Genomic DNA, 21,076 nt, shown 5'->3' with positions numbered 1-21,076 from the left:
CACTGCTTCACGTGTGTTAGGCGCTCAGTTTCCTCAAAGTGCTCCCCAGAGCCCATCAGAGAGACAGCTGGGAGGCAGCACAGACGGGACCCCTGGGCTCACCGGCACGGCCCTGTTGTGTGCAGGCACAGGTCTTGCCCTTCTAGCAGGTCAGGAAGCAAGCCCTCCCTGGCAGCCCCTGGGCATCAAGGGGCCCCATAAGGTCATTTAATATAATCTGAAATTTTTAAATCCATTTTTATCTTCGTTAGAGGTAGTCCCTTGTTGATCTTACAAGATTCTAAAGGACCCTCCCCTTTAGGCCCTGGACGGAAGCCTGGAGTTGTGGATGTGTGCCCTTCAAAAGAGTAGGTGTCAGCTCCAGGTCACTCCCCAAAGCTCTCCTGAGAGGAAACAACGAGAGTGATGATAAACAATAATCAGGTAGGCACACCCGTTATTAGGAGAAACTACTCAGGTGCCCTCTGCCCTTTATCTTTCTGGAAAATTACTGACCCATCTCAAAGTACAAGACATCGCCTAGAAACCTGGCCCAGATAATTCCCATAAGCGAAATGAGGAAGAGTTTCTGCAGAGCACACTGGGGTACAGCAGTGCCAAGAGGCTGGCTGCAGAAACCTGGTGACAGCTGCTGAGATGGGGGGTGGGGGTCCACCTTGTGACTGCAGAGAGAGGAGAGCAGGATCCAAAGGAAAAGTATCGCTAAGGTCTAACTGCAAAGGAGCCTACAAGTACTGTCCTAAGCCGTGACCAAAAAACAGACGGCACTGAGAATCTACCTGAGCGGGACACGAGGGGCTGACCTCTACTCTCACAAGCAGTAGTTCCATGAGTATGTGAAGGAGAGCAACTGGAGGGGAGGAATTTGCAGGGACCCCTTAGGGGGTTCCAGGGGAGGCAGACTGGTGCCGGGGTGGGAGCCCTAAGAGCCAACAACCCTGTGACCCGCACAACCCTGTGGCACTGGGCGAGGGGTGTGGTGAGGCAAGAAGGGCCTATGACTACAGAAAAGAAAGAAACCGAGGGAGGCTTTGGCAGCTCTGACCGGCTCCACCCAAGTTTGTAAGGCCAACAAGCCAGGGGCTAGGGGTTGGGTAGCCTAGACCGTATCTGTCCATTGAGTCATTCAACTCCCCCTTCCTGATGAGACACAAAACCTCAGAGACCCTGAAAATCAAGAGATTCCCCTTAGGAAACTCCCTACTGTTCCCATACCAAGAACTGTACCATCAGAGGTCTGATGAGATGTGCCCTCTGAGAGTGAGGGGCTGGTCAGCCAGGCTGTCACGAAGAGGGCAGTCAGTCCTCCCTGGAGAAGCAAACCACCTGCCCCAAATGTTTCTATCACCATGCTCCATTTACTTTCAGCATCAGCTCAGCTGGGCAGGCCAGCTGATCAGCTGCAACTAAAATTGAGCAGGTATCCCTCAGTCTCTGCCTGAAATGGAAAATTCTGGTCTCATTAGGTCCTGTGCCACTGACTTCCCTGCCCTCAGGAAAGGGATTCATCCACAATGCCAATATCTTTAATATCTCCTGCTAATGGCAAAACAGAAAGCATGGGGTGTTTGGGCCTGAGTTGCCAGACTTCAGTATAGCTGAAGTATGGCTAGTTTGGTTCAAAAAGGAGCTAAGAATTCTTTTAATAAAACAAGTTCATCATAATAAACCACTTGAATGTTGTTATTTCCTCTTAGAATCATTACCGTAGGCCCTTTAAGTAACAAAATGACAACAGACACAGACCAATTATCCTGGCCAGGCTTCAGTAGTAGTCTGAGGCCCATTTTATTGGAAAACTGTCTCTTCCAGAATTCTGTACATTCAATCAAACCTTTATAGGGCCTTCGGTACTAGTGCTCTCACCTGAGACAAAGAACCATATGTGGTCAGTGACCATAAGAAGCAGGGCCATGGAGTATATTCTGCATCGAGCATGCCTTACCGATTTCGTCAAGCAGCTCCTGAGGTGGTGGTGGCAGCTCATCAATGTGATGTTGCGAGATGGCTTCTACTAGTTCTTAAAAAAGATAAAGGAGAAAGTGACTTACTGCCTTCCTAGACCTGAACTAGGTTTTCGAGGCTTCGACGTGGATTTGACTTAGGATTTCTCAATGATGAAACAAGCTAAGATGGGGAGAAAACCTCTTATATTAACGGTCCTAATTGAGACTTCATATGTGAAAGGCTTTACTCTCCCTTTTACTCTAAACCCTTTCCTACATCACACCTCACCTCAGTACCACTTGATCTGTGCCCCTCCCCAAGGATATTTGAGGGAGGTGAGGTATAAATTCTTACTAAGAGGCTGGGGTTCCAATTTGGACCAAGACTGCTGGAGGGATATAGAAGCTCTAGACCCGTCAAAATGAAAAAGTGGGAGGCCTTTCTCTATAGATTATCAGGCCAGGGGATATGGGAGACCATACTTAGGGCCTTCACGTAAGGGCTCAATTATAACATTAACCAAAACCCCTCAGCATAGTTCACAATATCTCTATCCCCCTGAGGGAAATTCTGAGTTGTACCAAAGACACAAGACAATAAGATTAATGGAGCAAAGGCAATTACACCTCAAGAGCTGTTAACGCTCTCATACCCTTTGATCTGGAAATTGTCTTCTAAGACTCTATCCTAAGGAAAAGATCAGAGGTTCAGATAAAGATTTCTGTACAAAGAGCAAAAGTTGGAAAACAACATAAATCTTCAACATAAGGGCATGGTTAAGCAACATAAGTAGAATGGACTACTATGCAGCCATCACATATATTTATGAATAATTTTTACTGACAAGTAGAAATCCTAAAATATATCATTAAAGAAAAAGAAGCAGGCCAGAGCTGATACACTATATGATCTCAACTATGCTAAGAAAAAGAATATATATATATATATATATATATATATATATACAGCCCCCAAATATATATATATATATTCTTTTATATATATTTGGGGGCTGTGTGTATATATATATATATATATATATATACCAAAATACTACAAGAGGTTAAAAAATGATGGTAGAGGGACTTCCCTGGCAGTCCAGTGGTTAAGACTTCACCTTCTAATGCAGGGGGTGCAGGTTTAATCCCTGGTTGGGGAGCTAAGATCCCACATGCCTCGAGGCCAAAAAACCAAAACATAAAACAGAAGCCATATTGTAACAAATTCAATAAAGACTTTAAAAATGGTCCATATCAAAAAAAACTTAAAAAAAAATAATGGTAGAATGGTCGTGGTTTTCTCTTTTAAGCTCGTCTGTATTCTCTAAGTTTTCTATAATGAGCATGTTTTACTTTTATAGTCAGGGGAAATTAGCATTTTTGTTTGAATCTGCTATAGCCATCAAAGAAGAGATGAAGTCTCCCTTAAACTGGTTTACTATTATGAACTTGTATTTTAATATTAAACACAGGGTACCTTTTGGCAGGCTCCTCCTCTGAGTGGCACGGGATGATGTGTCAGGTGCCTTGGCAATGCTGGAGGAACCAGCCCCAGTAAATGCAGGCAATCTTTTCTACAAGTAAGACATAAACATGGTAACCGACACGTGTATTAAGCTAAAAAGGCCTGTTAAGCTCAGTCATTTCCAAGATTAATCTTGTGTATCACTGATGGAAGAAGCTACTTGTTTTGTTGACTGAGTCAAACATTCAAACGTTATCTCCTCTCGGAAGCCTTCCTACCCCCTTTGCCTCCACAGCGCTCAGTTTTTACCTCTGTGTTACATCCTGCCAGTCTTTCTCAACAGGCAGTGAGCTCCTTCAGGGCGCGGACTTTCCTAGTCACTATGCCTAGAAAAGGGCCTGGCATAGTGCCTGGCACTTAGAACCTGCCCCATTAACAGTTTGTTGAACAAGAGCATAAAATTCTTTATTTCCCTACTTCAGAGTGAGACCTTTTGTGAGTCAAATGCCCAGAGAAGATGACAGTCGATTTTTCACTGAGGGCCAAACAAGTAATCAATCTGCCTACAGAAAGGTCAGTCAACAGGTTTTTAATGAGCAGAACCAAGTAAGGAACTTTCAGTTTTCTTGAAGAGACTACACATATGAAGTATGAGGGAGAGAGAGAAAGGAAACCAACAAACAAACAGCACGGGGAGGGGAAGGAAGCAAGGAGAAGGTACCATTAAGTGTTTTTACTGCAGATTATTGGTTCAGGAGTTCAGAAAAGGTAGAGATCAATCGAAACTCTCAGAGAACTAACCAGAGGAGGCGTCAAGAAGGAAGCAGAACTCAAGCCTCCTCTTAGTACGTAAGACATGGTTAGGTAGAAAGAACAATGCAGATGAACAATGCATCATAAGCTATCGCAGCGGACGGACCTTTCGAGAAATCGACAAACATTACCTCTGGGGGAAAAAAGAGGGCACAAAAACCCAGGATCCATTCTACAATACAGACTCAGAGAGGAGCCCCAGGGAAGCCTGGAGAGGATCCAGCTTATTTCTTGCTTTCTTTGTAAAACAGACACGGAGAAATCTTGGCCTTTTGGATCACTGACGCCTTTGGACTCACTCCAAGAGTGTGCAGCGCAGAGTCAGTATACTTACGAGATTAGTCAGTCTTGAAGGAAGAGTTTCAGAGGAAGTAAGAAGGGAGTCTAGGCTCTTTGCTTTCTCTCGGACAGTTGTAAATTTATCAGACAAAGTTTGAATAGATTCTTGACTCTTCCAGAACGAGGTAGACCCTGTTTTAACCTGAAACGTGATACTTTCAAGACAGTCCTTATACTGACTAGAAGCTGAAGAAATTGACCCTGTTGTAGAAAAGAGGGCAGTTAGTGTCTGAATCCTTTACATTATTTAAAAACAACAAAAAGAAGCCCCCACAAAACTCTATACCTGGAACAGGGATTTTCCAAATTGTCAATAACTGAAATAATCACTGATCACTGATGATAGTCTCTAAACTTGGGAGAGACTACAGGGAGATTATTTGAACCACAAATATACTGGAAAAAAGGACACTAGAGAGAGGATATTTGATGCTGGCTGTATGCAGTTGCAGGACCCAGAGCTATGTATGTTTAAGCATAAGGTACTGTTTTAATTTACTAACTCTAGAGAATCCAATGTATTTGCACTAAATTCAACAGTGCTTCAAGTACAAAGTAGACTCTGCATTTGCATGTCTCTATTGCTAGAGTTTAAAAATCTCCTTATAGCTGGTTAATCACCACCACCACAGCTACCTGGCCTCCCATGAGATTATCCCCTTCAGCTCTGACCCTAAAGAAACCCCTCTGTACTGTGAGAAAACACTGTGGGTCTGCTCCTGCAGCCTGGCTTCCCATAGCCAGCGAGGCAGGGGCTGTTAGTCCCTTTCCCAGAACATCCCCCTGCTAGTTATTACCTGGGCTGAGCGGAGTGCTGACACTAGTAGGTGCGTGGTTTATTTTGGGTGTTTTGCATAAGACTTCCTTAAAAGAACTGCCTTGTTCATAGGAGATACTAGACAGGTCTTGAATGTCTGTCAGTGATCTAAAGAATTAAAAGCACAGAGTAATTGGGAGATGTTTACAAAAATCAAACACTATATTCCTAAGAGGTACTTTTTAAAGATGCTCGTCACAAAAATCTTTATTTGGCAAGTGGCCAAAATCAGAGAATATCTTAGAATATCCATAAGATATCTATAAGATATGTAAGATATCTTAAAGAGAATATTAGAGAATATCTTAAAAAGAGATACTAACTTTAAACATATCTCAGCAGCTAAAAATAAATTCCATAGGTGAAAGTCTATTTATGTGGCAAACAGATTTAATCTACCTCAAGTATAAACTTCTATTCTTCTTATCCCTGTGTTTCCTTGATTAAGATGCTGTTACTTTAGATCACTCATCACAACAGTTTTTTGGTGAAAGAAGAAACAGGCTCACATTAAATGTATACATAAAAATGGGAAGAACACAGACTCCTACAAACAAGGAAATACTCTTCCCCTAAAACCAAGACTTTGCACAGAATCCTTAGGCAACTTTTGGTGGCCATACATGTCTTTCTCTTTCATTTCCTTTGGTGACTCCTTTAGTGTCTCCTCTTGTTCGTCTTCAATACTGTAAGAGAGAAAGTGAGAAAACTATGTAAATCCCCTGTCAGCAGACTGCAATATCGTGGTACCAGGCACCAGTTACTGGCCCAGTGTGAGAGGCAGCTGGAAGGGCACTAAGCTCAAAGTGGAAAGTGAGGGTTCTGATCCTGGCTCTGCTACTGACTAGCCACATGTTCTCAGGGATGTCTGGGTATCTGTTTCCTCTTCAGAGGCTGAATAAGTACTCTCTAAGGGTCAGCCCATCTGAAATCAGCCAACGATGCTACTGGCTGAGCAAGCTCCTGAGGAAATCAACAGAGCATGGGAACTTTGCTGTGGATGGATGATGGAGCAAAGGGCACAGCCATGGGGCCTTACCAACTGTGAAACAGCTTCTTGGCATGGAGTATCAGGGGAGGCCAAGAGAGGCTTGTGCCAAAAAATGGCCAGAGAAGAATTCTGAAGACAAACTTGACCTGCTTCTACTTTAACCAATATTTAAGATTCATTTTCAATATTCAAACACAAACTATAAGCCAGATCCCATGCTAAATCCTTCCAAATGTTTCCACATTTTTAATCTTTGCACAATCCTGTGAGACCAATGGTATAAAGGAAAGAGCATGGATTTTGGATTGAGTTGTGACTATTAATTCTGTTCACTAAATATTTGTTTCTCCTGCTGAGCACAATGTAGGACAGTACTTTCTGGCCCTCCTAATTTACATAAATGGCCATATGACTTGTTTTAACCAGTGAAATGCAAGTGAAAGTGATGTGATTCACTTTGGGGCAGAAACTTTAAAAGCCTAGTGCACAATTCACCATGCTCCCTTTTTTCCTGCCTCAGTAAGAAAGGAAGCACAAAGACGGAGTCTCCCTCAGTGTGGATTTCTGATGGAAGGTAGAGTAGCACAGAACACTCCTGGTGATGGACGTGGAGCACGAGCACAAAATAAGTTTTTGTTGCTTTAAGCCACTAAAATCTGGGGGTTGTGTGTTACATAACATAATCTAGCCTATTCTAATGATATAGCTACTTACTAACTGTACAACCTAAGGAAAAAACCCTCTGCTTTCTGTATTGGCAAAATGAGAGGGTTGTTATATGAATTAGATTTGACAAAACAGAGTACCTGGCATATTGTCACTACTTAGGAAATACTAGCTATCATTATTATAGATAAGGAAACTGAGGTCCAGAAAAGAGAAAGTAAATTGAATGCTATTGTACCAGGCACTTCATCTCTGTTATTAGTTTTTGAATTAATCTTTTTATTTTGAAATAACTGTATGTATATTCACATGCAGTTCTTTTTCTTTTTTTTTTTAATTTATGGCTGCGTTGGGTCTTTGTTGCTGCACTCTGGCTTTCTCTAGTCGCAGCGAGCGGGGGCTACTCTTCCTTGCGGTACACGGGCTTCTCATTGCGGTGGCTTCTCTTGTTGAGGAGCATGGGCTCTAGAGCGCAGGCTCAAGTAGTTGTGGCACACGGGCCTAGTTGCTCTGTGGCATGTGGGATCTTCCCAGACCAGGGCTCGAACCTGTGTCCCCTGCATTGGCAGGCGGATTCTTAACCACTGCACCACCAGGGAAGTCCACATGCAGTTTTAAGAAATACACTTTACCCAGCTTCCCTCAATGGTGACATCTTGCAAATCTATTGAGCAATATCATAACCAAGATATCAACATTGATACAGTCAAGATACAGAACATTTCCCCCACAAGGACCCCTCACATTGCCCTTTTATAGCCATGTCCATTTCCCCCCCACTCCCATCTCTTTCTTAACCCCTAGAAACCACTCATTTAGTCTTTATTTCTACAATTTTATCATTTCAAGAATGGTATAAATGTAGAATCATATAGTAAATAACTTTGCAGGGGTTGCTTTTTCCACTCAGCATAATTCTCTGGAGACTTGTCCCAGTTGCTGCATGTACCAACGGTTCATGCTTTTTTATTGCTGAGGAGCATTCCATGGTATGGATGTAACACAGTCCATTAAACCATTCACTTGTTAGATAACATCTGGGTTTCCAGATTTTGGCTATTATGAATAAAGTTTCTATAAACATTCATGTATGTGTTGGGTTTTTTAAATATTTATTTATTTATTTGTTTGTTTTTTGGCTGCATCGGGTCTTAGTTGCAGCATGCAGGCTCTTCCTTGCAGTGTGCGGGCTTCTCTCTAGTTGTGGCATGCGGTTTTTCTCTCTCCAGTCGTGGTGCGCAGGCTCCAGAGCGTATGCGCTCTGCAGTTTGCAGCACGAGGGCTCTCTCGTTGAGGTGCACAAGCTCAGTCATTGTGGCACGTGGGCTTAGTTGCCCCGCCGCATGTGGGATCTTAGTTCCCTGACCAGGTATGGAGCCCATGTTCCCTGCGTTGGAAGGCGGATTCTTTACCACTGGACCACCAGGGAAGTCCCATGTATGTGTTTTCATGTAAACATAATTCTTCATTTCTCTGGGTAAATGCCCAGAAGTCATATTATTACTTTTAATCTCTATGTCAACATTCCCAGTAAGAATTCTTTTCTTTTTTGAATTTAGAATCTTCCATTTATTCAATAGAATTGAAAATATATTATTTAAGAGAGGTGAAAAAATAAAACTCAATGTTGTCTACAGAAACTTTCCTTAACCAGATGGAATTTCTCTTTGTCATTTGTAAAAGTAAAAAAAAACAAAGTAGCTTTTTCTTTCAAAAGTAGTATGCACCCATGGTGGAACATTCCAACAGCAAAGAAGGTTATAAGAATAAAAGAAAAACCTCTGGACTCTCTCTCTAGAGTTAACCACTGTATAGACTTCCAGAAATGTCGACACACTACAAGGATTATAGGTATCTCCCTTCCCTCTCATTTTTACACAGATGGTATTAAATTACATACACTGTTGTGCATTTTTTTCAATTAACAATATGTCCAGTGATGATTCTTATTGCTATTTTACAAATGGGGAGCTAGAAGAGAGGGGTTGAGAAATTTGACCAAGTTAGAAAAGCAGAGTCAGGATCTGAATACAGATAACAACTCCTTTTCACGACGCCTCACAATTCTGCTGAACAAGTCCTCACAAAGCTAAGCTGCCCAAAGCTTACTGTTATAACATGGTGGCTATTATATTTGAAGAAGAGCAACATGTAAATATGGGGCATTACCATCAAATAACATTACTTCTTTGAGTCTGAAACTGTGAATAAAATAATAGCATAGGGGGCTTCCCTGGTGGCGCAGTGGTTGAGAGTCCGCCTGCCGATGCAGGGGACGCGGGTTCGTGCCCCAGTCCGGGAAGATCCCACATGCCGCGGAGCGGCTGGGCCCGTGAGCCATGGCCACCGAGCCTGCGCGTCCGGAGCCTGTGCTCCGCAACGGGGGAGGCCGCAGTAGTGAGAGGCCCGCGTACCGCAAAAAAAGTAAAAATAAAAAAATAATAATAGCATATACCTTTGTATAGGTTGGAATTGAGACCTGGTCAAAATTTCAGCTTTCTTTCCAAGGTTTTTTCTCATTTGGAACTTTTCTTCACCTGAAAGAATAAAGTACATGCATTTTTTAGTGAATTTTTGCCAACCCAGATGATTACTTTCATTCTCGAGAATTTTCCTTGGTCTGATCCAGAATAAGAAATAATCTACATAAACAGAGTGCTTCCTATTTGGGTTTGGAGTGAGCACTGTAGAAGAGGTTTTTGCTCTGAAAGTTTATTTCCCTTGCTCAGAGGGGAGAACTATATTCTGACTCTCAGAATACAATCAAACCATTTACTGGCCTTTCAGTTATAACTGCACAGTTATTTCTGGAGACAAATGTTGTTTTGTCTTTTCAGGAAGGCAAACTGACCTGGATCCTGTCAACAGACACCAGGGGGCGTTGAAACCAAGAACTGTTTGTTCACTAAAGATTCCAAATAGAAAAGACCGCTAAGAGCAACTAAGAGCAACTAAGCCCCTGCACCACAACTAGTGAGCCCCCGTGCCACAACTACGGAAGCCCACACGCCTAGAGCCCGTGCTCCGCAACAAGAGAAGCCACTGCAATAAGAAGCCCGTGCACCACAAGGAAGAGTAGCCCCTGCTCGCCACAACTAGAGAAAAGCCTGCATGCAGCAACAAAGACCCAGTGCAGCCAAAAATAAATAAAATTAAATAAATAAATAAAAATTTTAAGAAAATGAAAAGAAAAGACCAATGTTCTGGGCATTCCCAGAACATTAACTGTGTCTCTTGGCCACCAAACACCACTTAATGAGTGGGGATGGGGTCTTGAGTACTAAGGAGCTAATTCAACTGTCTTCTGTTCTCGTTGGCCTCAAGCATCTGAAGTCACTCCTCCCCAGCTCTTAGTAAGGCCTCTGGACACACGGGGGCAGTATCCATTTTCCTTTCCACCATTACATAGCTCTGGTTTATAGAGAAGAGGACAGACAGACCAGCCTGCCCCGCTGGCAAATGCTCATGATCCGCCTGCCATTCTTTAGGTCCAGGAGGTAGTCTGGTAGGCAATGGGAGGCCCACTATAAAAGTGCCACCTTCAGCAGAAGCCAAGCTACTCTGAAACCCCACCAGTGGAGAAGCCTAGGGGTTCTTCTTCTTTCCACCCCTTTTCAAATGCCTAGAAAGCGTAAACACCTGGAAAGCATAAATGAATTCCTAATAAGCACAATTTAGACCTGGAGGGGAACTTAGAGATTTTAGAGTGTAACTTTCTCCTTTACTTTACATGGAGGGAAAGTGGGGCCCTCAGGTGGAGTGACATGCCCAAGGTAATGCACAAAAAAAATCAGTGGCAGAACTGGGCTTGGAACCCAGCATGTATGCAACTTTTATCCCTGTTGTATCGCCTGGTATGGAGAGGATATATTGATATATCAGAGCCCTAGTGAAAAAGGGGGAGGAGAAGGGCTAAAAGGAGGAAACAGAGTAGAAATCAGAGGCTTCTACATGTACTTTAGATGTTTGTATCCAACTAGCCCTGGTTTTCTGACCTGCCTGCCCCATAACTTCTCTATCCTACTCAACTCTCTTCCAAACACTAGTGAAGTGGCCATGTACAGGTCAGGCTCACACAGAAAGTGATCATGGGCAGAGGCTCCACAGAAAGAGCTGGGTGGCCAGAGACCCAGGTTTGGGAACTTTAAATACATATTGTCCTGAGAATTTAACTGTTCATCTAAAAGCTTACAGCTTCTTAAAATGCTTGTGCCTGTGACGGGGGCCTGCATCAGGTTAGAGATGGCAGCTGGAGTATGCAGCAGGAGGAAGGGAGTATGGTCGGAACCTAAACCCACCCAGCCTGGGTTCAGACTGTTGAGACACGACCCTGGACCGAGCTACATGGCTTGGTAGGCGGGTAACCCTGGTTTTAAAAATGGATGGTTGCATACCTTAAAAGAGCAAAAGTGCACAATTTTTAAAATGTCTGTATCAGAACCTGTGGTTCACTTATATCTTGTCTTGTGTCACACCCCAGCTGCTACCCCAAGGTTAATTTACCATGTAACGGGAAGCAGTCGCTAAGTTATAGAGAACCCAAGGCCTCCCAAGGGAAGGACGCTACATTCACTGTACTGTTGGCTATTATTAACCCTTTGCTAAGATGCCAAGCAACCAAAGGAAAATGATGGTGGAACTCTGCCTTTTGGGGGAGAGAAGGACATGGAAACCTAGTTCTGGTTGTCGCTGTGTCAATAACTAGCTGTGTGGCCTAGGTCAACCCCTCAGGTCAGCTCAGCAAAGATAACTGAACACCTGCTATGTGCCACAAAAGAGCCTGAAATCTAGGGAAAGAGACTACAGGGGGAAAGTAGAAGAAGCAACTGCTATAACGTATGCTATAAGAATGCAAGGGGAGGTATAAATAACATGATGTATGGATGTCATGAGACTAGTGAGGGGCAGGGGAAATCACTGAGCCTAAGTTTTCTCATCTGTAAAATGAAAGGCCTGGAAGGTTATTTCTAAGGACCTTTCCAGCTCCAAACATGTGTGATCTGACAGAAAGTAAAGATGAGGGACTCTCAAAGGAATCTGCCCTGAGGGCTTATTACCAGAGGCTTGAGGTCGGGCACAAGCATGTTGTATTCCTTCAAAGTCTTCTTCAATGGGACTTGAGGTCTGCAAAAGAATGAAAGAGCAAAGAAAGGAGGGTCACTGGAGGCAGACATATCATCAGAAGGTGGAGAGAGAATTTCTTGATGTTCTTAAACCTTGAAAATCTTCATAAGGTTCCTACATCTTCTATAGAAAAAGAACAAACCTTCATCACAGACATTAAGCACTTATTTGTACTATGTGTTCTTCCTCAACAAGCCCTCCCCCACCTCCCATTCTGAGGTGGAATCGGGTGACTTTTCCCTTCATCATCCCCTCCTCACCACAACCTTCCAACAAAGATGTTTTGATTCCTGGGAGCTTTATCAGAAAAGCCAAAGAAGGTAGGAAAAACGGCCCAGACTGCAAAGCTACTCTATGGGGTGACAAGTCAGAACACTGGTTCCTTTGAGGGGAGGCAGGGAGTGGGAGGAAACACAAGGAGGTCTTTTGGGGGATCAAGAATGGTCTATTTCTTGATTTGGGTGCTGGCTACATGAGTGTGTTCAGCATGTAAAATTTCATGAGCTGTACACTAAAGACGTGTGTAGTCTTCTCCGTTATACTTTTTATATACATCTACATGTTACATGTATATACATATGTATGTTACATGTATATACATATGTATGTATATATACTTTATACATTTCTATTAAAGATTTTCTTAATGTCCCAGTCCACCGTAAAACCAAGAATGTTTAAAGGATTAATAATGGAAAATTGCTCTAATTGAGTTTTCAGAAGCGCCAACAAGTGGAAACTACGCGTTTTGATGCAACACTGAATTCTTCTTGTCAGTCAAATGTTGTGACTGACATGTACAATCCTCTCTTTCCTCTTCCGTACCTTCCATATTGGTAAAAGAACCCCAAAAAGTGGCAGGTTAGGGGACAGGTGAGGTAAAAATAACATAAGTAAATAAGAGAATCCAATAAGTTTCATTTTATAAATGAAAATACTCTGTACAAACAGGTTCTTGCAAAAGCTAAGCAGATCCCAGAGAAAGCCCTGTGTACTGGACAGCCTCACATTCACTGCTGACACTGTGACTCTATTCCTGGCTCTCCTACCACTAAATCTGGCCAGGCCAGGGCTAATTCCCTACATCTGCGTTTGCCAGTTCTTCACACAGAGGAATAACAGCAGGCTGCCTTCTCTTCCCTTCAGGAAGGATGTGTGAATTGGGTAACGTGAAGGAAAGTGTTTTGAAAAAAGAAGTACAAAGTGCTATACAAATGCAGGAGCCACAATTTTGGGAGAAATTGCTTATGACCTTCATTATCAAAAATCTTATTTTTCACATGTTTTTTCAAAACACACAAAAACACTGATAAATTGACATTATATACTTTTGTAAGCTATTTTTCTTAATAAAAATAATTGTAAAGGAATAAGGCAACAGAAAAGCTGAAGATGTACTTTATCCTGAACTGTAAATTTTTACCTCTAGGGGCTTCCCTGGTGGTGCAGTGGTTGAGAATATGCCTGCCAATGCAAGGGACACAAGTTCAAGCCCTGGTCCGGGAAGATCCCACATGCCGTGGAGCAGCTAAGCCCGTGCACCACAACTACTGAGCCTGCGCTCAAGAGCCCGCAAGCCACAACTACTGAAGCCCTCACGCCTAGAGCCCGTGCTCCACAACAAGAGAAGCCACCGCAATGAGAAGCCTGCGCACCACAATGAAGAGTAGCCCCTGCTCACCTCAACTAGAGAAAGTGCACTCACAGTAACGAAGACCCAATGCAGCCAAAAATAAAAAACAAACAAATAAATAAATTTATTAAAAAAAATGTTTTACCTCTAGAGCCAAGTTTTCTTGAGCAGTTGAGGAGTAAAAATATTCATGGTCTGTAGTTAAAACTTCATCTGTTATGTCTTCAGAAGACTCTGGTGAACAAGTTGGTTGCACGGACTGATCCTATTAATAAGGTAGGAAATCACTTTTAAGTTGGTGTTTATTGTAAACAAATCCCTTTACAGCTGGATGCAGTGTTAATGATGGGGTATCAAAAATTACTCTGTGGTTGGGGTGACACTCTCTGAGACCTTCCTGCCTACTTGCACCTCTGGCCCTCCTTCCCCACTGTGAGCTGTGAACCCCCTGGAGCAAATGTGACAAATGACAGTCCGGAATCTCAACATCCTTACCTGCACAGTGGAAGTGGGGGGAGGCTGGGTGACCTTTTTGCTCTAAAATTCACAGGAAGAAAAAAGTCCCTAGACAACTCAAGCTGGGGACTGAATTTAAACACCCTGATCCTCAAGAGCCTAGATACAGTCCATGTGTTGGCATTGTCCTCCAGGCTGAGGCTGCTCAGAACTGGGACTCCCTCAGGTATTCCCGTTTAAAGGCAAGTGAAGAAGCATGATTTTGGGGCTTCCCTGGTGGTGCAGTGGTTAAGAATCCGCCTGCCAATGCAGGGGACACAGGTTCGAGCCCTGGTCCAGGAAGATCCCACATGCCGCGGAGCAACTAAGCCCATGTGCCACAACTACTGAGCCTGCACTCTAGAGCCCGTGAGCCACAACTACTGAGCCTGCATGCCTGGAGCCTGTGCTCCACAACAAGAGAAGCCACTGCAATGAGAAGCCTGCGCACCGCAACGAAGAGTAGCCCCCGCTCTCCGCAACTAGAAAAAGCCCGCGTGCAGCAACAAAGACCCAACACAGCCAAAAATAAATAAATTAATTAAATAAATTTATAAATAAAAAAGAAGCATGATTTTAAAAATAGCAATGCAATCTCAACAATAAAAACAAAACAAAGTAAGTTATTTCTTCAGCATCTCCACTCTACCCCTTCCTTTTTTGCTCTTTCTCTACATTCAGGCCCTGATCACCACATGGCCAGACAACTGGCTCCTTTCCTCACCTTCAGTCATCCCTTTGCAGAGGTTTTGTGGTTTATTTCCTTGGACATTGCTTTTGCCATACTTCCTCCTCTGTGCACTTAGCAGCTGCTTTCCTCAACCTCTCCTGTCAAACTGAAATTTCTCAGGCAAGCTTGGCCTCCCATACCTTCCCCACTTCCCTGACAGAGATGCTTCTCCAGCCAAGCCAGTATGCTGAATGTGGCACATCCTTCCAGCCCTCACATGGGAGAAAGAATAAATTGTCCTGTGAGCGGTTTGTGTGCTATGATTACTACAATAGTATGTTCTTCAAAAGACCTCTAATGTTATCACACCTGGCTTTTTACATTGTTTCATTCTCAGCTGCTGTTTATATTCTTTAAATGATCCTGGGCCCACGTCAATGGTGATTACAAAAATTCTGGTTCCTTGCTCTGGCTGGACTATGGCCCAACTGCATGCCTGAAGAATGCACTAAATCCCGGAAGCAAGGCTGTAACCCCAATGCAAGTGCTAGGATATGACTGTATCCCAGAGATCTTGCTGAGGCAGAGGTTTCAGGCATGAACACCTTCCTTCCACTGAGTTGAAAGCTGAATTTGGGTCTTAGGTGACATTCCAGGTGAAGGTACTCCCATCGCAACCCTGGCCTTGCTTTTCCTACTTCAATCTGACCTGAGTCACGAGCTTTGGTAACTGACCATGCTTTAAGAGTTAGTCTTGGGACTTCCCTAGTGGCGCAGTGGTTAAGAATCTGCCTGCCAATGCAGGGGACATGGGTTCGATCCCTGGTCCAGGAAGATCCCACATGCCGTGGAGCAACTAAGCCCGTGCGCCACAACTACTGAGCCTGTGCTCTAGAGCCCGCGAGCCACAACTACTGAAGCCCTCGTGCCTAGGGCCCGTGCTCCGCAACAAGAGAAGTCACCGCACTGAGAAGCCCGCACACCAAAACGAGGAGTAGCCCCCACTCTCGCCACAACTAGAGAAAGCCTGCGCGCAGCAACGAAGACCCAGCACAGCCAAAAATTAATTAATTAATTAAGAAAAAAAAGAGTTGGTCTTGTCTAGCCAACTTGACAGAAAGCTCAAGGGTCAGAGCTGAATATAACACTTGTCTGTGTTTTCCCCAAGCTCCGATATACACAATGCTTTGAGTTGAACTAACTCAAAAAGTATCAGGCAGGGCTTCCCTGGTGGCGCAGTGGTTGAGAGTCCGCCTGCTGATGCAGGGGACACGGGTTCGTGCCCCGGTCCGGGAAGATCCCACATGCCACGGAGCGGCTGGGCCCGTGAGCCATGGCCGCTGAGCCTGCGCGTCCAGAGCCTCTGCTCCGCAACGGGAGAGGCCGCAACAGTGAGAGGCTCGTGTACCGCAAAAAAAAAAAAAAAAAGTATCAGGCAGGGAGGAAAGACTTCTTCTTTCATGTCAGAGACATGAGGGCACATGCTCCAACAAAAAAGAACTAAGATAGATATTATTTCAATGTCATAATACATGACAACTCAGTTCTAGTAGGTCTTTGGGTTCGAGTTGGCTCTCCAGGCAGTATGACTCACGCTGTAAGACTTCTCAACAACCACAGGTGCATCCGAACTTTCTTGAAGGACTTCCCCATGCTCTGGCTGCTCATTTTTTCTGGGGGGCAGGTGCCTGGTACCTAATAATTATAACACAATCATTGTCATTTGGTGATATTCAAATGGCATGGAAGGGGTAAAGGGTGGCATGAGAGAAGAGATGTAGGCATATTCTGCCAAGGGTGGCCATGTTTCATAAGTCAAATCGAAGTGGAGACGGTTAGGCTAGTCTGGCCCCAGCACGTGGCCCTGGATCAGCCACCCTTTCGCCTACCCATTCAAGAGCGATGCTTGACAAGGAACAGATTTTAAATACCAAAAAAATCCAAACCAATAGATTTTCTACCTAAGATAAATAATAATTTTAGATGTACCTTCCTTTAATTTGCAAACAACTGTGAAACGATATCCCATGCCCTGATTGCAAGCAAATTACCAGGTAGAAATACACACTCTTCAGTTTTCACCTACAAATCTTTAAAAGTGATGACAGTAAATGTCGTTTGTCTCTAAGTTCCTCAGGCATAGACTCTCTGAGAGCCACTGGAATTTTTCTGGCTTAAAATGCAACGCAAAGAAGGGGGCAGTAGGGAGTGGCCTTCCACCAATGCCCTCAGGTAAAAGGTTCGATTCTTTGTGAGGTTAGACCCAGATCCAGGGTCAGTGCATGGAGATTATTTTACTTCCTTTGGACAAAGGAATCTGCTCCGGTAATAGAAAAACTCATGAATCTCTGGACTTCTTTACCTGTCTGAAGGACAGTGGGATTAGAAGGGTATGCTGCTTTCCCCTGGAATTCAGGATTCCCAGACAGGTAGGAAAGAAGACTAAAGGAAATATTCTAGGAGGTTTACTTATTTTTGAGAGCTGACAACTTGATAGAGCTCACCTACCCTGACTCGTCCAACTGAACTTACCGGTGAAACTTCGAGGCCCTGGCTGTCTGCCATGCTGGTCACTGTTGCGGTCACTGCTGTCTGTTTTGTCACACTTGCCATTTCCTCCTGGCTCATCATTTTTCTTGGGATGCTCTACAGCTTGCTGCCAATCCACGTGCTCAGGGACCTTAATGGGGGGCTGCAGCAGGGGATCAGGTCTGTTTTCAGCCTCATTTTCTAAAGTCACACTACTCTGAGGATGCCAAGGAGGTACTGCCAGCTGCCCAGTAGCTGCTTTCTCTGCCATTTCTTTCACCTCCGCTGGATGTAAGAGAAAGCAGCGTTTAAAAGATCACTGTGAATGCTGGAAACAAAAGCTTTAGATTCTTAAAGAGTTATGTCATATTTTATAGCTCATATTGTCACAATGATTGCGTTTTTGGAATTGCATCATCCTTAGCTTGGCCTGAAGCAGAGGAGAGGAGAGAATTGATGACAGAGTAAGGGAAAGGCAGAATTTCAGTTAGTTACAGTGCTTTTTGCTGAATTAGAGTAAAAAGTAACAGGAAACTTGTAGACGGACCTTCTTGCTGTGAAGATTTTATAAGAAAATGACATCTGAAGCCCCTAGTCTGTAGAGACTAATGGAAGGAATTCCATTGAGTCTGTCTAGCCTTTCTAGACCACGCTGAGCTCATATTTGGGGAGTACGCATGTATGTGTTCATGTGTGTTTTCACTCCCATTTTCTCTACTTTTGCAATGTCACTTAGCATTAGTATCAAAAAACGTAGATGCTGCATCCTGTTAAGCTTACAAGATAAGACTGATACAAAAGGATAACGCCCACAAAATATGTGAAAGTGACACTGCAAGCTCTCTACCTTAATAATGTTATATATTAAACATCTATATTGTGTATTTTTACTGCATGTGTTACATAGCATACATACATATATATATGTATACACATGTAAAATAGAAGAATTTCCTATATAGTACAGAAATGAATAAAGCACTTCTCTCTGCAGTGTGTAATCAGAAAGGCCTTGCTTTTAAAATGGAACGATCTAAAAAGAAAAGAATATGGGAGAACAATGCAATACAGGCTGTGTACTTACAGATGACAACAAGGTTAGAAAGATACTTTAAATTTCATTTTGTTCAACAGAATCCATGACTTTATACTCACTTTTCCATTTTAAGTGTATCTCTCCAGCATCTTCATTATTTCTCGACTTTGTGTTACAGATTTTAGAAGACACAGATTCCATACTGATCCTGAATTGCATAGATTTGGAGGAAGGGAGTGAGTGGACACAAACACATCAGTTTGCTCAAGTTCCTGGCACAACCCCAAGCCCATCAACCCACCCGGAGGACTGTCCCCTATTACTCTGAGCCGTTCCTGAGATTGCACTGACTCCGACCCACCACCAGGGAGCACTAGACTTCCCAACGTTCAGCCCACAAGGCTCTACCTGGAAGAGCCTCGGCCAGGGGTGGATGACGTGAGTGGTCCCTGTGGGTGGCCTGGCACAGTGAGGAGTGCACCACTGAGCTGTGTCGTTCTGGTTTGGGCACTGGACTCTCTAGGCCTTCCCTGGCTAAGAAATAAAAGGAGTGGGTTAGAAGATCTCGAGGTAGAAGACCCACAACTGAAACACAGCTGCACCAGACAGAATCCTGGTTACTTGGGCTGTAGCAGAGCCCTGCCACAATGCCACAGAACATAGGTGAAGGTTCAGTAGCTGTTCTTGCCCTTTGATCAGAATCCTCTGGTAATATGCACACCTGCATATCAGTGATAGCACAATAGCTAACATTTGTAAAGATGGTCTTGAGGCACCAGGGGCTCTGAAGAACATTCAGAGATCTTCAGCCTAGTTTCACTGAGTTCGAGACCATGTCCTGCCACTGGCTAGCTGTCTGACTTTGGCAAACTTCAATCTCTCTGGGCCAAGGTTTCCTCGTCTGCAAAACAAGGGAGTTTCTTTTTCCTCTAAATATTCCATTATAATATATATGTTATCCCCTATTAAACTAACTCTTTGAAAATGTGTGATCTATGGCATATATGTGAATTCCCTTTTATCCAGAATACCCCACTCTCCCACTGGATCAGAGTGCAGAGACTGTTGAATTGGAAAGGTCACATCCAATCAGTTTCTTTGAAGAGCAATTTGGCAATAGCTATCAAGAATCTTTAAAATGTTCAAACCCTCTGAGCTAGTAACTCTGCTTCTGAGAATCTATCAAGGACATAACCCAAAATGCAAAAAAAAAAAATTTACTGACAAGTCACTGTAGCCCTATTCATAACAGGAAAACAAAAAACAAAGAATAAAACAACCTAAAATTCAACAATGGGGGAAATTCAACAATTTCAAAGTAAGTTTACAGGATGTTTTTAATAACAAGGGATAACCATGTTCTAAGATAAAGCAAAAACTGAGGATACAAAATTGCCTACATGTATATAATTACAATTTTTTTAAGCATACAGAAAGAGTAGGTGGATTGGTAGCAAAGTGTTAAACTTTTCTTTAGTCAGTTTTTTGTTCTTCTGGGGGAAGAGGGTGGAGCTGGGCAGGCGAAGCCACAACCACAGCTTTTGCTTTGTCATCCAGTGGCTGTACTATCACCCTATATGCCTCTGTCAATGATGTGACTGCTAGACTCTCTGATGCCAGTTAGGTGGTTCTTCAGTTAATTTCCTTTGTAAAGGTAAAATACACTGATCTAAAATGTCTGGGCATTTTCCTTGATTCTCCCTTAATGTATATATTTAACCAAAATGAATGGAACAGCAAATTTGTCATTAGTTTTAGTCACCACTGGGAGTAGGTACAAAATTTTCTTTCCAGGAGGACTGACTTCAAGCTGTGGATTAATGTTGCCATTTAACCACAGAAAAGGAAAACTAAATTGATATAATACTCTATCTTGAAAAACATTTATTGCTCCATTAATAATTCCTCCTATGCAGGGACTTCCCTGGTGGTCCAGTGGGTAAGACTCCGTGCTTCCAATGCAGGGGGCCTGGGTTCGATCCCTGATCAGGAACTAGATCCTGCATGCATGCCACAGCTAAGAGTCCACATGCCACAACCAAGAGTTCTCATGCCGCAACTAAGTGGCTGCATTATGCAACTAAGAGTCCGCATGCCGCAACTAAGACCCGATGCAGCCAAAATAAATAAATAAATAAATAATTTAAAAAATAATAATAATTCCTCTTATGCAAAATAAAATTTGTTTTACCTAAGTTCTTAAAAACCCAGCATACGCATACACTCTCCTTCTGGTGATTTGTGCTGAAACCAATTCATTTTGTTGATCTGGCTAAAAATCAGAGGCCGCAAGGTAACAATGATACTGTTCAACCCCCTCCTTCTGTCCCCCAGAGTCAGTGATGCTTATTTTGAACAACACTGGTTTTCACATAGTTTGGTTTCTGTAGCACTGGTGCATGGAGTACTTGGCAATTCTTTTTATAAGAAAAACAATCTGGGGACTTCCCTGGTGGTCCAGTGGTTAAGAATCTATGCTTCCAATGCAGGGGGTGCAAGTTCAGTACCTGGTTGGGGAACTAAGATCCCACATGCTGCGCGGTGCAACCAAA

At 43.4% G+C, this 21,076-nt stretch overlaps 1 protein-coding gene across 4 annotated transcripts in view; it reads right to left on the bottom strand.

The window, feature by feature from the left end:
* Positions 1–21,076, bottom strand: part of TEX14 (testis expressed 14, intercellular bridge forming factor) — an 86,337-nt gene that overhangs the window by 10,061 nt on the left and 55,200 nt on the right. For 3 of the 4 annotated variants that reach the window (XR_009517057.1, XM_059997833.1, XM_059997832.1), the window contains 12 exons: positions 18,933–19,058; positions 18,644–18,732; positions 17,492–17,773; positions 16,554–16,654; positions 13,940–14,059; positions 12,095–12,161; positions 9,493–9,574; positions 6,004–6,066; positions 5,361–5,488; positions 4,559–4,764; positions 3,424–3,520; positions 1,946–2,020 (listed from right to left, as the gene is read on the bottom strand). Coding sequence is in view for 2 of the 4 variants with exons in the window: in XM_059997833.1 (XP_059853816.1) it covers positions 1,946–2,020; positions 3,424–3,520; positions 4,559–4,764; positions 5,361–5,488; positions 6,004–6,066; positions 9,493–9,574; positions 12,095–12,161; positions 13,940–14,059; positions 16,554–16,654; positions 17,492–17,773; positions 18,644–18,732; positions 18,933–19,058 (1,436 nt within the window). In the remaining 2 variants the exon portion in view is untranslated. The remainder of the gene's footprint in view (positions 1–1,945; positions 2,021–3,423; positions 3,521–4,558; positions 4,765–5,360; positions 5,489–6,003; positions 6,067–9,492; positions 9,575–12,094; positions 12,162–13,939; positions 14,060–16,553; positions 16,655–17,491; positions 17,774–18,643; positions 18,733–18,932; positions 19,059–21,076) is intronic. The other variant, XR_009517058.1, reaches the window with a different exon arrangement.

This window comes from Delphinus delphis, chromosome 19 (genome assembly GCF_949987515.2).
Source record: "Delphinus delphis chromosome 19, mDelDel1.2, whole genome shotgun sequence".
NCBI classification, from domain to species: Eukaryota; Metazoa; Chordata; class Mammalia; order Artiodactyla; family Delphinidae; genus Delphinus; species Delphinus delphis.
The sequence above is the reverse complement of the archived record's forward strand: the minus strand, read 5'-3'. Positions and strand labels throughout refer to the sequence as shown.